The following is a 16,395-nucleotide window of genomic DNA, read 5'->3' as shown; positions in this document are numbered from 1 at the left end:
AGAACAGAAGCATAAATAACTAATTAATACGCCATAAGGTAAGGGCAATATAAACACACTGGTAAGAGGTCATAGAGGAGGAAAACACTAATATCTTCATCAAAATGTTGAGAACCATTTACACAGTGTAAACCAGAGGTGACACTAAAAATATTTATCAGCCAGTATGGAAGCAATTAGCCAATCAGAACAGAGCTGGCTGGGCACTGACCGATCAGAATAAATACTGGCAGTCTACATCTGTTTCACAATATTGGTGTATGCACTGCGGGCCCATAGTTAACATGCACAACTGGTTTATTCAGTCTTTTAGAATCCTCTGCTAAAAGATAAGTTCATCCTGGTTTGCAAAACAAGAACTGTGACTATGGCTGCTACAGGCTACTGAACCTGAGAAAGATGCTAACCTGAGCTAAGGTGACTGCTAATAGGGTGATTTTCTAAAAAACATCATTTTTTGAGTGTTTATGTGTGCTAGGTTCTGCACTAAGTGCACTCATTACTTCATCCTTACAACCTGTGGAAAATGTTCTTACTTTAAAGTTGAAAAAAAAGAAGTTTAGAAAGAATAAATGACTTTCTCAAGTTCAAAAGGCTAGTAAAATATCAGATAGACATTGGTGGAGGATCTAATGTGAATCTGTAATATGGCTTCTTTACAAAAAAGTGTTGTGGCTCTTTATAGACAGATATTGCTCTTATCATTATTTGTTGCAAATAAGGATGGTAGGTTTCAAAAGTGTTTGTTGCCTGAAGTAAAAGAAACCAAAGAGATGATCTGGTTCATTCCCAGGAGGGAACAATGAAGGTTTGGGAAAAAGATGATTTAGAAGTTTTGAACATATTGACTTTGAAGTTTTGTGAGATTTACAAGTGGTGATGTCCAATCAGCAATTAGATACACTAATTTAGAGATAAACATTTTGGAATTATATAGTTTGTAATCAAAGCCACTGAATATAGATGAGCCCAGAAAAATGACATAGATGAGAAGCGCAGAAGGCTTTGGAAGAACTTAGATGAAGAGCAGAATTTAAGCCATATACAGTCTAAGTGAGGACTCAAAGGACACTGAAAAATATGACGTTTCAGAGTTCAATGTAAAATGTGTTTTAAAGAGGTTACAGCATCAAATGCTGCTGAGTGATGAAGTAAAAAAAAAGACTGATACATATTCAGTATATGTAGCAATATAACCTTGGTGAGAGCAGGGTTGGTTGTATGATGGGTGAAAGCTGGGCAGAAATGTATTGAAGAACAGAGTGAGAGTTGAAATGGAAAAAGGAGATATAGTTACCTCTTTGGAAAAGTTAGGAAAGAGGAATAAAGAAGAATAATGGTAGATAAGAGGGGAAGTGAAATAGAGAAAGGAGATTTTATATATTTATATACATATATACATATAAATAGTGGTAGAATACACATAAAAATTTACCATCATAACCATTTTTTTATTAAAAAATTTTTTAATGTTCATTTTTGAGAGAGTGAGAGACAGTGTGCGAGAGAGGGATGGGCAGAGAGAGGGAGACACAGAATCTGAAGCAGGCTCCAGGCTTTGAGCTGTCAGCACAGAGTTGGAAGTGGGGCTCAAACTCGAGAACCGTGAGATCATGACGTGAGTTGAAGTTGGATACTTAACTGACTGAGCCACCCAGGTGCCCCCCATCATACCCATTTTTAAGTGTACAAGGTAAGTAGCATTAAGTTATACATTCATATTTTTGTGCAACCAATCTTTAGAATTTTTTCATTTTGCAAAATTGACCCACTAAACAAACACTTCATTTCTCCCTCCCCCAAGTCCTTGGCACCAGTCTATGTTCTGTTTCTGTAGTTTGACTCCCCTGGATGCCTCATATAGGTGGAATCATAGAGTATTTGTCCTCTAGGTTCATCCATGTTTGTGGCATGTATTGGAATGGAAAGACATTAAGATAGGAGAGATTAGGGTTTGCTTAAATTTTGAAGAGGAAAAAACTGTGACATGGCTATTTGAAGATATAGAGGAAAAGAGGAAGAATCTACTGGTGAGATACAGAAGAAAGTGGCAGGAGATGGGATTCCCAGTAAAGACAGAAGGATATGGAATGAGCGGAAAGGAGAAATAATGAGTACAAGTGCACAAATAAATGTTTAAGTGCAGTGTTATGAATAAAACTTTTAATATTATGGCTTTAGAATATATGAATAAATGAATGAATGAATGAACAAATATTTCTGTTCCATGGGTGTATATTATAGAACTGAGTAGTTATCTTTATGATTCTGTTCGTTGATAAGAAGTCTAACTGAACATTTTTACTCTTGGAAAATATTTTAAAAATTTTTTAATGTTTATTTTTGAGACAGAGAGAGACACAGAGCGAGCAGTGGAGGGGCAGAGAGAGAGGGAGACACAGAATCCGAAGCAGGCTCCAGGCTCTGAGCTGTCAGCACAGAGCCCGATGCGGGCCTCGAACCCATGAATTGCGAGATCATCCTGAGCCAAAGTCAGACACAACTGACTGAACCATCCAGGCTCCCCAGGAAAAAAAATGTTAAGACCTGCATTTTCTAGACAGTAGTTAGCAGTGTTACTTTTCTGTACAAGGAATAATATTAAGGGTGTAAAATTTAAGCCTTAGATTGACAAATATTATTTCCTAGCCAACTTCTCTAAGAGACTTAGGTTGTTATTAACTTTTTATATAATTGTGACAAGAAATATACCTAATAAAGGTATTCCACTGAATATCAAAGTTGATTCTAGCAAAAGTACTACTTTGAAATTCTTACCTACAGTTTCTGGTCTGAGAGATGCAATAGATACTTCTGCTCCAATCAGTCCAAAGAGAAGGGGCTGAAAAATGTACCAGGCAACTGCAATAATTTTTTCAACCTCTGCCTAAAAGAAACACACACACATCCCACACAGATTTTTATTAAATGAAGTAACAAGTTCTAAGAATTTTATTAATTTGAAATTTGAGTCAATTTGACCTGAGATAAGCTTTATTTCTGTGACACTTTTTAAAAAATGTTTATTTATTTTTGAGAGAGAGAGAGAGTGCGAGCGAAGGAAGGGTAGAGAGAGAGGGGGCGACACAGAATCCGCAATAGACTCGAGGCTCCAGTGTATCAGCACAGAGCCCGACGTGGGGCTTGAACCCACAAACTGTGCGATCATGACCTGAGCCAAAGTTGGATGCTCAGCTGACTGAGCCACCCAGGTGTCCCTATTTCTGTGACATCTAGAAATAAGAGGTTAGCTAAAATATAATAAAAAACTGCATAAAGGTATTTCTAACACAGTTATTATATGAGTGCTTTAGAGTTGGTTTGCAAATGGATGTTAATTATAAAGAGTCTAATAAAATAATATTAGGAGGATTTCTACTTCTGAAAATATGATATATTTTGTAGTATAAAATTTTATGTCAATTTTCATTCAACAATAGGATTTAGAGATCTTGTAACCGTAGCACAAATACTGCCACCTACTAACTGCAAGCCCACTCGTCTCTCAGAGCCTTTTTTCTCATCAAGTTTATGTATCATCCAAGATCTTTTATCATTTAATGACAATTAAATTGTTCTACGAAATCTGAAGTCCAGTTGCCCGCCTTTCCCCATTTCTTTAAATTTTACTTTTAAATTTAGCGTTTAAAGTATACCGTAGGTATAGCTCAGACTTCAGTTGCTATCCACATTAGTGAAAAACAAAAATCAACTCTATTAATCTTAGGTTACTTAGCCTTTTGTCACCATGAGTAATTATTTAATGAAAGGCCTCAAAAATATTTCAGTACTCAGAACTCCGATGAAAGCAGACAGCCTAAAAAGTTTTCCCTATCCAATTATTTTCATTTCTAAACTACAGACAAAGGCCACCATTTGTTTTTTGGATTGTAACACTTTAGACTAGTTGAATGCCAGACATGGGCTTATATATTCTAAGACTTAAAAATGGAAGAGTCAAAATGTACCCTCTTAAGCCTTTTTCATAACTTCAAAAGTAAAATGAATGTGCGTATAAAGAAAATGGAGTCGCCGAATATGCTAAGTGTAAAAGAGAGGAGAGGAATGAAAACTATGTTGTCCACACTGAATGTTAAGGCTACTTTATACATCTGTTTGCAGCAGCAGCAAGAACCTTCAAAAACATAAATCACTTTCAAGCATGGACAAAGGAAGAAAATGAGCAGAAATTTCCGGAAGTTTTACCATGACTTTAATAGCTACTTAAGCTGATACTTCCCTGCTCAGAAAGAGTGTTTCAAGATTCAGAAGATTAAAAACTGTCAGAAAAACCATCCCACAGCTACAAAGGTCTTCAGAAGAAACACTGGATTTGAAAATAGATGAAAAAAGAATTGAGAGGCTTTAAAAAGGTGAATGTATTTGAATACAATAAATGGAAAGATTAATGATTATATGGAAAAACCAAGTAAAGAAGTATGAAATAATGTTAGAAAACTATAGCATAAACAAAGTGTTATAACATATTTTAGCTTTTCAAGTTATAACCCAGCAACAGCCTTGATATGGCACTGTTGAGTTTGCAATGGTTTCACATATGCTTTTCTACATAGTTATCATAGTTCTTTTGATATAATTATTTTTTCATATTATAGTTGAGAAAAAGAGTATTAGAGAAGGCATGTAAGTTTGGGGGGATTATATAGCTCCAGAGTATAATTGGGATTGGAATCCCAATTACTTTACCTTAAATTTTAAGCTTTTTATTATGTCATATTGTTCTGCAAGTAGTTACAAAAAAATAAAGATTATTATTATTATTTACTGAGAGTATTCTATGACTAAGGACTTAGCTTTATATAGAGTATAATGGTTAAAAATGAATGCAGACTAACAGATGCTGTATTTTGGTTTATAATGATCTTTTTTCTATAACCCATATTACAGTTTTTCAGAAGAGTAGTGTAACTGGAACTGATAAAAGTTTCTCTCGCCCTGCTTTGTCTTTCTGTGCCCATGGCTAACGCCCTTGTGCCATAGGCATTAGTCTTCCCTTTGATTTCCCTGTTGCTAAAACTACTTTTATATATCCCATTCCAAATGATATGGCCTCCTTTCATTTTTTTAATCCTATCATTTATGAATTTAGAGACAATTTTAAAGTGTAAAGTGTAGAAAAATGTTTTAATGTACGTGGTGTTTTTCAAATAGATGTTAAAAATATAAAAATGCATCCTACACAATAATGCTACAGTTGTATCATAGAGTAGTAAACTCTGGAGTTAGGTAAACCTGAGCTTAAATCACAATGCCACTTTCTAATTTTGTGACCTTGGACATGTTATTTATGTCTTTCTGATTTATAGTCTCTATAAAATGGAAATGGTAAGACTTTTTAAAGTTTATTTTGTGTGTGTAAAAGTGAATGAGAACATCCACTTACTGCCTAGCATAGAGCCATACAGACTGGCAATAAAAATTTAATAAAAAATGGGCAGAAGACATGAATAGACATTTCTCCAAAGAAGACATGCAGATGGCCAAAAGCCACATGAAAGGATGTTCAAAATCACTCATCATCAGGGAAAAGCAAATCAAAACTACAGTGAGATATCACTTCGCACCTGTCAGAATGGCTAAAATCAATAATACAAGAAGCAACAGGGGTTGATGAGGATGTGGAGAAAGGGGAACCCTCTTACACTGTTGGTGGGAATGCAAACTGGCATAGCCACTGTGGAAAACAGTATGGAGATCCCTCAAAAAGTTAGAAATAGAACTACCTTATGATCAAGCAACTGGACTACTAGGTATTTACCCAAAGAATACCAAAAAAAAAAACGAATTCAAAGGAATATATGTGCCCTGATGCTTAAAGCAGCATTATCTACAATAGCCAAATTATGGAAACAGAGCCAGTGTCCATTGATAGATGGATGAATAAAGAAAATGTAGTATATATGCAATGGAATATTACTCAGCCATAAAAAAGAATGAAATCTTGCCATTTACGAAGACATGGATGGAGCTAGAGTATTAAGCTAAGTGAAATAAGTCACAGAAAGACAAAAACCATATGATTTCACTCATGTGTGGAATTTAAGAAACAAAACAAATGAGCAAAGGGAAAAAGAGAGAGAGACAGAGACCAACCAAGAAACAGACTCTTAACTCTAGAGAACAAACTGATGGTTACCAGAGGGGAGGTGGGTGGTGGGATGGGTGAAAGAGGTGATGGGATTAAGGAGTGCACTTGTGATGTGCACAGGGTGTTTTATGGAGGTGCTGAATCACTATATTGTACACTGGAAACTAATATTATACTGTATATTAATTAACTGGAATTTAAATAAAAACTTTAAAAAATGAAATGATCTAATTAAGATTATAAAAAGAAATATTAAAAAAATTATTAGTTCCCTCCCTTCCCTCTTTTTACCTGTTACAGTGTAAAATAATGAGTTGGCTGTGCTTTTTGAAGATCTTTAAGGGGGTAACAACAGAAAATCAGTTACCCATAACTGTGAGAAGTTCAGTTTGAAAAAGCTTATTCTGAGCATTGTTGAGGGTTTTCTTGTTGCATAAATAAAAGGAAATAAACTAAAATATTTGAATAGTTTACAGAGCTGTTGGCTTTAGGTGGAGAAACTGCAAATGATTTCTTTCCTTCTCTTTCAGATTTTCCCTCCAAAGTTAAAACATGAGCAGACAGCGCCCTCATACTGAAAAATAAAAATCATTTTATTTAAAAAATTGCTGGCTTTGGTAATGTACTTTTTTACTGCTGAAAAAAGATTGCTCTTAAGAAGTGAACGGATGGTTTGTGAAATGCCAATGACGAACAAACTTCCCAAGTTTTGGACAAAGGGTCACAGTTTGAGTGTAGCAGCCTCCTTCACTAACGTGAAACTGTGACCTTGGTCCTGGGGCAAAGAATAGATCAGAGCGCTTCAAAGTGCAGGACACATCTGTCAGCAGCCCAGGAGAGGACCTAAAACAGATAGCAGTGAGTCCACAGAGAGAAACAAAAGAGGCAGCACAGCCCTCAAGTCCAGAGCTGAGATTAGACAGAAGACTCTGCTTCGGCCAACAAGCAAAGTGAAGCCATGGAAAAACAAAAGTTTTGATAAGAGCAAATGCTTATGGGAGATGAGGGATGATCCGGGTACCTGATTTATACTAGGAAGTTTGTTTACAGCTCTGCTCTTGTCAAATGTTAGAGGTTATTTGAAATCAGAAAGTAGAATTGAGTAAGATAGGTGTTGCTAGGAAAGAAAAAAGTAAACCTGAAATAAGCCTTGTAGCCAAGCACCTTGCAAGGCAGCAGACCCAGGAGTGCAGCTAGTGCATGGAGCAGGGCTTCAAAGGGACCCTCTCCTTTCCTTTGAAGCCCAATCCACCTCCCTCTACTTTCCCATAGCTTCAATACCCTTCTCGACACAGTGTTCCAGGCAGTTCCCACCAGTCCTGTGTCCTGTGAAGCAAGACGATTCAGTTATACTTGTCCTATCTTTGTAATCACAGATTACATAGTGAAAGCCTGAGTGTTCTTCACTCACAAGGAAATTCTGTCTCTATTATACCTTTGCAGAGACTCACTCAATTGAATTTAAGTATATACCTAACCTCAAGCTTTAGAACCCTTACATGTTTTTCCATGTGGCATTATTTTAAGCTTAATTATTTTGAACAGTTGTTTCCAGGTGGTCCAAAATGATACAGCTGCATTTAGGTGGTTCACCTACATCTAATTTCCCCATTAAACAGAATAGCATGTGCTACTCTCAAGTTCAAATCTATAAGGATGTAACTTGATATTAAAATTAGTAAATAGCAGCCAGATAATTTCCACAGTACAAATCAAAAGATAATCTTAATGATTGTGAAAATTAGTGAGAAAAAACAAAACAATCTTTTTAAAAATGGCTTTTGAACTGATTAGTAAGCACAGGAAAAGATGATTAGCTTCACTTATAAATAAATGTAAGTCAGAACAATAATGAGATGCATTTTAAACTATCAGATTAGCAAAATATCTGAAGATTGAAAATAGTTGGATCAGGAAAGCAGATCCTCTTCACATACTGTTGGTGAAAATATAAATTGGTGCAGTTTTTTAAAAGGGCAAATTGATATTATCAAAATATGAATGTGTATATTCCTTCATAGAGCAATCCTATTTCTGGAAATTTATCCTATAGATAAACTCAAAGCTATGTCATATTTTGTTGATTTTTTTCCCCACATTTTAACATTTCTGAAATCAGAATGTCATGTCATAGTTTAATTGGCAGTATTCTTTTTTATTTCTTGGTAGCATGTAAAACGGTGCTTCTTAAACTTGACAGCATCTTAGAATTAACAAAATATGGCATAGGTAGGATATTTTATTGAAATATTTTTCATCTTAGTAGAAAACCAATGACAATCTAAAATCTGTTATCAGGAGATGGGTTAAAGATAGGATGGTTATACAATGCAATATTCTAGCTATAGCCTTTACAAATAAGGGAGGTAACATAGAAATATGATTATAATATATTTAAGTCATCAAATTATAGATTGGTATATAAGGGGGAAAAGGATGTATGTGTGTACACCTGGGCATACATTTACACATGCATAGAAAATAGCTTTTATGATTAAATAATTTTATTAATTTGCTATTAGGAAAGTATCTGGAAACAAAAAAAATTTACTCTGATCAGAAAGAACATGAAATTCACCTTTTTGCCAGCCCATCTCAAACCTGCAAGGAAGGACATGACCAATGTGCATAATCCTCCTGACCCAGGGAAACCGAAATACACGCTGCTGAACACAGCCAGCACAGACAGCCCCAAAACAAGAAATGCTCTCTTCTGGACAAGTTTGTCCTTGAGGAGAAAAAGAAAGGTGGATTAGCTCAATTATTTCATATAACTGATTTTTAATGATTGCTTTTTCTATATTCAGGACTTAGTGGAAAATGAAAACATCTGTCTAGGCACATATGCATGCCATGGCATTTACTTTCTTCTCTTTAATAAAAGTAGAGTCAACACATGGACAAATGCAGCTTCCTCTCCCAGGAACACTAGTTGTCTTCTGCAGTTATCCAGGCAGGATTTCATAGTGCTGAATGCAATAGTAGCAAAAAGTGCATGGGCTTCGGAGCCAGACAGACCAGAGTTAGCATTCTAGCTCTCTTACAATACTGGCATATTTAGTCATCACATTACCTAGCTTCCTCAGACTTTTTTCTTCTCCTCCCCAAAAGCAGTTATGTCACAGAGTTTTTGTGAAAGTTAAAGATGTGATATCCCTAGTATTTTTAGGCTGTTTCGTCCTTAATGTGATGTTCTCCTCGTTTTTTTTTTTCCTAGAACTGGTCTGCTTCCTATTTATTTATTTTGTTTTTTAGATTCCACATGTGAGTGAAATCATACGCTGTTTGTCTTTCTCAGTTTGACTTATTTACTAGCAGAATACCGTCTGGATCCATCCATGTTGCAACAAGTGACAAGATCACATTCTTTTTCTTATGGCTGCTCAATATTCCATTGTATATGTATCTATCACACCGTCCTTATCCATTTATCTATTGATGGACACTTACATTGCTTCCATATCTTGGCTATTGTAAATAATACTGCAATAAATATAAGCATGCATAAGCTTTCCAAATTAGAGTCTTCTTTGAGTAAATTCAGTGGTAGAATTATTGGATCATATGGTAATTCTATTTTTAATTTTTTGAGGAACCTCCATACTGATTTCCACAGTTGCTGTACCAGTTTACACTCCCACTAACAGTGCAGTGTTTTCTTTTCTCCATATCCTCACCAATACTTGTTATTCCTTATCTTTTTGATGTTAGCCTTTCTGATAGGTGTAAAGTAATAACTCATTGTGGTTTTGATTTGCATTTTCCTAATGGTTAGTGATGTTGAACATCTTTTCATGTGCCTTTTGGCGATCTGTTATGTCTTCTTTGGAAAAATTTCTATTCTGGTACTCTGCCCAATTTTAACCGGAATATTTGGGTTTCTGTTTTGTTTGTTTTGGTGTTGAGTTGTATAAGTTCTTCATATATTTTGGATATTAAGCCTTCTTGGATACCCCATTTGCAAATATTTTCTCTCATTCAGTAGGTTTTAGTCTTTTAGTTTTGTTGATGGTTTCCTTTGTTGTGCAAAAGCCTTTTATTTTGATGTAGTGCCAATAGCTTATTTTTGCTTTTGTTTCCCTTGCCGTAGGAGAGACATATCTAGAAAAATGTTGCCATGGCCTAAACTTCTTGATCACTTTCAAGGCAAGTAGGTCTTTAGAAGTGCTTAACTTGGAAGTAGCCAGGGTCAGATCACTAACGTTCACAAGGCTCTGTTGCTTTCTAGCTACGTGAACTTGTTCAAGTTACTTCTCCCTAAATCTCAATCTCATCAGTAAAAAGGTCATATTAATAGTATTTTCTTCATGAGTCTTATGTGGTTTACACTAGATTACATGAGTTTATATGACTGTACTATATCAGTACTTCCCCAAAGAACATCCAGTGATGACAGAAATTTCTATATCTGCACCACTGTATCGGCACCATTGAAATGTTTCTGATCTGCTATAGCCACATGTAGCTGGTGGCTGCCATATTGAATGGAGTGGCACTTAATTGTACTTACTATATAATTTTATATACAGTAAGCAACAAAACATTAGCCATCACTTTTCTCTTTATTTTGTTGTGTAATTAGAAAATCCTGTAATTTCCTTTTATGCATTCATAAAATCTTATAATTTTAGTTGGAGGTTTTTGGAGCATAGTAAAAATTCAACTCATACTTTCTTTTAATGGAAATATTAATATTTTTAAAGTTCTACTTTAGTTACATATCTATGTCCATTTAAAATTCTCTGAAATCTCAAAATAATGATAGTGCTTATAGAAAACAAAGATTTTTATGTGTTTATCTATCCCAAGAGATTTAGGAGGGTAAAGGAAAACAAACAAAAACCTTTTGTAAATATTATGAAATTATTGTGAAGAGTAAAGAAATTTTATCTGCTTGGTGAGAAATACTGGACTATATTATAATGAGATGTTAAGGTCTATGTAGTATTACAATCTAAGTATGCTGATACTAAAAAAAGTATTGTAATGTAAAAAAGTATTTCAGTAATGGTAGTGAAAACCATTTTATATCTTGATTTATCTGAATATTAATACTAATAATAAAATAAATAAAACAATAAACTTATATTATATAATTTATTATATAAATAAAAATTTAAAATAATAAAATAAAAAATTTAAAAAGGCTTGCATGCATATTCTGGAACTAATGTTATTTATTTTTCAGTGAAATGTGAAGTTTACAGAATATACATTAGAGGAAAAAATTTCAGGGTTGCATTAAAATCTTATGCAGTTGATCTTTAACATAGGTTTGAGCTGCATGGTCCACTTACATGCAAATTTTTTTTTGATAAATACAGTACACTACTGTAAATGTATTTCCTCTTCCTTATGATTTTCTTAATACCTTCTTTCCTATAGCTTCCTTTATTATAAGAATGTAGTATATAATACATACAACATATAAAATATATGTTAGTCAACTGTTTATGTTATCAGAAAGGCTTCCAGTCAACAGCAGCCTATTAATAGTTAAGTTTGGGGGTAGTCAAAAGTTATACATGAATTTCTGACTGTGTATGGGGTTGGTGGCCCGAATCCCTGCATTGTTCAGGGGTCAACTGCACATCGAGCCTTGTTCATATATCTTGTGGATAGCACTGATTTGGCAATAAGCAGTTTTACAATGGGGGACCCGTTTCTAAATAATGTCCTTCACCTTGGTTTTGAGGGGACTGTTCTACAATGTTTTTCCAATGACATTTTAGAGCATGACTTTCCCATATATTATTTCTTTTACCTGGTCACTGCTTGGAAAGTACTGAATAAAAAATCCAAGAAGAGCTCCAGTTGCCACACCAATTACCACCTCTAAAATTCCTCTGAGAACATTAAACATTGTGGACCCTTAAAAAACACATAAAAAGAAAAACTTCAGGCAGAACTCTAAATCCGTAAATACTTAGACTTTAATTATCAACATAAAAAGCATCTAATTACATAGAAGGGAAAATATACAGATATTTCCTGCTCTCCATATTCTTAAATATATGTAACTTAAAATGTCTAATAAGATAGGCCTATATAATAAGAAAGCTATGCATATTATTGCAGATAATTTTCAAAATTGGTATAAGCTATGATTTGTGCCCTTCTTTATGCTAACTTCAATTAAAATTAACTTACAGGGCCTAAGAAAAGATAAAATTCATGAACAGAAATAATTTGTTCTACTATTATAGGCACAGGCTGGGTAAGAAGACATATCTAGTTTTCAAATTGCCAATTAGGAGCCTGACATTTTACGAATAACTGATTACAATAGCCCTGATATGTAAAGAATACAGTAACTTAAAAATTTGGCAATTAAGATCAAGAATCTTCTATTTCTTACAGTTTTAAAAATTTACTTATTTGTTCTTTTGTTTTTAGTAATCGCTACACCCAACATGGGGCTCAAAGTCATGACCCTCAAGGTCAGGAGTCACATGTTCTTCCGACTAGGCCGGCCAAGTGACCCAAGAATCTTTTCTTACCACAAGGAGGGTAGGGAAAATACTGTTTCTGAAAAGCTATTTCTAAAAATAAACCTCAAAACAAATTATTAAAAATTTTTTTAAAAATATTTATTCATTTGTGAAAGAGTGCAAGCAGGGGTGGGGCAGAGAGGGAGACACAGAATCCTAAGCAGGCTCCAGGCTCTCAGCTGTCAGCACAGATATATATGATGATTAAAACTGTAAGGAAGGAAAAACTGTTGCCCATCTACCCACCTTAGGTCCATTGGCTGGGGTCCTATAAATCAGACTGAAAAAAGCCAAATTAACAAGAGAAAAGCAGTTTGTTAGTATGTGCACCCTGCTTACATAGAGAAGCACTCAGTGATGCCTAACTCAAAGAGGTGGTTAGAATTTGGTATGTAAATATATATAATTTGCATGTAAGTGGACTGTGCAGCTAAAACCTATATGTGAAATATATATCACATCTTAGCAAAAGACAATAATTTTGGAGAAAGTCAAGTCAAAAGAACTTTGAACTTTTAGAGGCAGCAAATTGTGAAAAAGCAAATAGGGAAACCAATGGTATCTAAGGCTGCTTTAAGCAGAGTCTGTCCGTGAGCTGATAAGGGTCTGAAGTTGCCCCAGTGTTTGACTTCTGTCCTTCCTGGTAGAGGAAATATTCATTCCCTTAAAAATTTATGCCCTCCTTTTAGGCAAATAGGGGGAGATAGATACCTTTCTTGATTCTGTTTCTTCTCAATTGCCTTCTGCTCAAAATAATCTTTATGCCAAAGTGGCATACCTTGGTGTGGCATATTCTGTTACCCTAAACTACAATAACAAAAAAACCACATACTAGTTATATTGTTTAAAATGTTTTATTTATTTGAGAGAGAGAGAGAGAGAGAGAGAGAGGGAGAGAGAGAAACATGAGTGGGGGAGAGACACAAAGAGAGGGGGACAGGAGATCCAGAGTAGGCTCTGTGCTGAGAGCAGAGAACTCTATGTAAAATAAGACAACAGATTAGAAGGCCATGATGGCAGGGACAGTGATGCTAACACTATGGACATGAACCATAAACTCATGAACCATGAGATCATGACCTTCCTAAATCAAGAGTTGGATGCTTTAATGGACTGAGCCCCCAGGTACCCCAGTACATTTTTTTTCTTAGAACAGTGTGGAAGGACTTCATGTGTTGAGCAATTTATTAGGATTTTCCGTACAATGTGCTAACAGATTTACTTTTAAGTATTCTAAATTCTGTTTGCTATAGAAGAAAACAGAGATTCTACTTACATATATATTATGATATTTCAAAGAAGCAAGTGAAGCAAGCATGGAAGACTTTTCTAAGAGCTGTATTCAGTTATCAAGCAAATATGCCCAGCTTCTAAGATCACGATCTACGTCTCTGTGGCACAAGGGAATAGCACATTGTGAACTGACCAGTTTACCTTTGGAAAAAGCCATGCCCAAGCATGTGTTGAAGCCAGTGATAGCCAGAATATCATCGAAGCTGCCAGCAGCCATGAGCAAGGTTGGGACGCCTTTTTCAACCCCATAGCCTCCTTCCTGCAAAAGGAGCATTGAAGGCACTACGACAGCTGGAGATACAGCACCTAAAACAAAACTAAGTAGGCAGCACTTTAAACAGTTGTGAGAGCAGCTTACCCGTTATTATTATTGTTGTTGAAATTACAGTAATGTCTACTCTTTTAGAGGTTACACTTTAGAGAACTATTGTCATTCAAATAGCAATGAAGCACCAAACTGGAAACACACACACATGTTCTACAAAACACTTTCCAAAGAGTGGCCACAGACAGCCTATATTAGAACCACTTAGGTTTCCCCAAGGTATATAATTATGGGTGGCACAAAAGACCTAATGGGGTTAAGGTGCAGGAATCTGCCTTAAAAAAACTAAAAAATAGGGAGCCTGTGTGGTTCAGTTGGTTGAGTGTCAGACTTTGGCTCAGGTCATGATCTCATGGTTCATGGGTTCAAGCCCCACCTCAGACTCGCTGCTATCAGCACAGAGCCTGCTTTGGATCCTCTGTCTCTTCCCCTGTTCACTCTGTCTCAAAAATAAATAAAACATTAAAAAAAAAGATGAAATATTTATGGTATGAGGTTTGAAAACACTGTTGCAGGCTTTTTAAATTGGAATTGACTAATATTAGGCCTTCTCTTGGGACTTGTATGTAAAATAAGACAACAGATTAGAAGGCCATGATGGCAGGGACAGTGATGCTAACACTAGCAGCAGAAACAGCAGAAAACATTGTACAGTCCTTACTAAATGCCAAACACCATTTTAAGTGCTCTACATAAATTAACTAATTTAATCCTTACAACAACTCTAGAAGGTAGCTACAATAATCATCTTCATTCTGCAAATGAGGAGACTGAGATGCAGAGAGATTAAATAACTTGCCAAAATTCATATACTGTAAAGTCACAGTGCTGGGATTTGAATCCAGGCAGTATAACTCTGCTGCCTTAACCAGAAGTAAGGATTTCTAGCTTCTTGCTGAAACAGGATGCTATCGAAAAAGACCACCAAATGCCGGATAGAAGCGAAGCAAAATTTTATTCATGGCTGGGCCAAACCTGATATCCTGACCTTAAGGAGAAAAGAGCAGAGAATGGCCCCAAACAAAGGTAGCAGTGAGCTTTTATGGACTTCAGCCAGGCAGAATACGTCATTATCTAGTTAACCAAGTACATTTTGCAGCATTTTATAGTAGCCAATTATATTGTGACACATAGATGTTAGTTTTGACAGAAACCGATCATGTTAAAGCTCTTTGTCTTGTAAAATGACCAATCATTGTTAAACACCTAAAATACTGCAAGGCAGCAACTATAATGACTACGTGACTTCTTACATGTTGGCTTTGCCTTGGCCGATCTTAGTGAAAGGAGTGGGGGAGCGTTCTGCAACAAGTTATCTCTTCAGCAAGCAGGCGAGGTTACAGAAGGGGGATGAGGCAGTTAGTAATTTCTAATTACTCTAATAGGGAACTACATAAGCTTTTATCAATTATTTATGAAATGTGAGTTTAAGATGAACTTACATACACTAAGCTTTCTGATATTTTATAAGTTGACCTATTACACTTGCCTACTTATTATTACTAAATTCTTACTAAGTACTTTCATAATTATTTACTTATTTTTTTAAGTATTTATTTTTGAGAGGGAGAGAGAGAGAGCATGAGCAAGTGAGGAAGGGGCAGGGAGTGAGAGAGAGACACACAGAATCCGAAGTAGGCTCCAGGCTCTGAGCTGTCAGCACAGAGCCCGATGTGGGGCTCAAACCCATAAACCATGAGATCATGACCTGAGTCGAAGTCAGACACTTAGCTGACTGAGCTGCCCAGGCGCCCCTTAATTTATTTGCTTCTCATGGCTATTAACCATTAGACGAACTGGCAGTGGAAGGAAGAGACAGCACCCAATCATAATTGTCTGGTGACAAAAGAAGAAAAGATTGATTACTGCTGATGTGTTTATTATCCTTTGTATGGACTCTGAGGTGAGATATGGCATCTCTTTCACCAGCAGGAATGAGGTGTAGGTAAAACACCATCAATAATCTTCAACAGTTTAAATCCCCCTAATCCCTGTAGAACTTAGATGTTTTCTACATATAGTATATTTTGAAGTTGTAATATTTAGATTATGCTGAATATCTGTGCTGTATTTTCTGATGCCTTTAAGAAAATGCTATTATGCATTCCTTGAATGGAATCATCAAGTAAAACCCCAAACATCCCTGCATTATTTTCATAGGACAAAGAAAAATCATT

General features: G+C 35.6%; 1 protein-coding gene across 4 annotated transcripts in view; it reads right to left on the bottom strand.

Annotated features, from left to right (window-relative positions):
- SLC9B2 (solute carrier family 9 member B2) overlaps positions 1-16,395 on the bottom strand; it is a 46,899-nt gene that overhangs the window by 6,116 nt on the left and 24,388 nt on the right. For 2 of the 4 annotated variants that reach the window (XM_029942539.1, XM_029942555.1), the window contains 5 exons: positions 14,035-14,210; positions 11,874-11,980; positions 8,688-8,837; positions 7,391-7,435; positions 2,779-2,887 (listed from right to left, as the gene is read on the bottom strand). In XM_029942539.1, coding sequence (XP_029798399.1) covers positions 2,779-2,887; positions 7,391-7,435; positions 8,688-8,837; positions 11,874-11,980; positions 14,035-14,210 — 587 coding nt within the window. The remainder of the gene's footprint in view (positions 1-2,778; positions 2,888-7,390; positions 7,436-8,687; positions 8,838-11,873; positions 11,981-14,034; positions 14,211-16,395) is intronic. The other 2 variants (XM_029942542.1, XM_029942550.1) reach the window with 2 other exon arrangements.

The sequence above is a fragment of the Suricata suricatta genome, chromosome 1, assembly GCF_006229205.1.
Source record: "Suricata suricatta isolate VVHF042 chromosome 1, meerkat_22Aug2017_6uvM2_HiC, whole genome shotgun sequence".
NCBI classification, from domain to species: domain Eukaryota; kingdom Metazoa; phylum Chordata; class Mammalia; order Carnivora; family Herpestidae; genus Suricata; species Suricata suricatta.
Note: the sequence above shows the minus strand (reverse complement) of the source record. Positions and strands in the feature narration are given on the sequence as shown.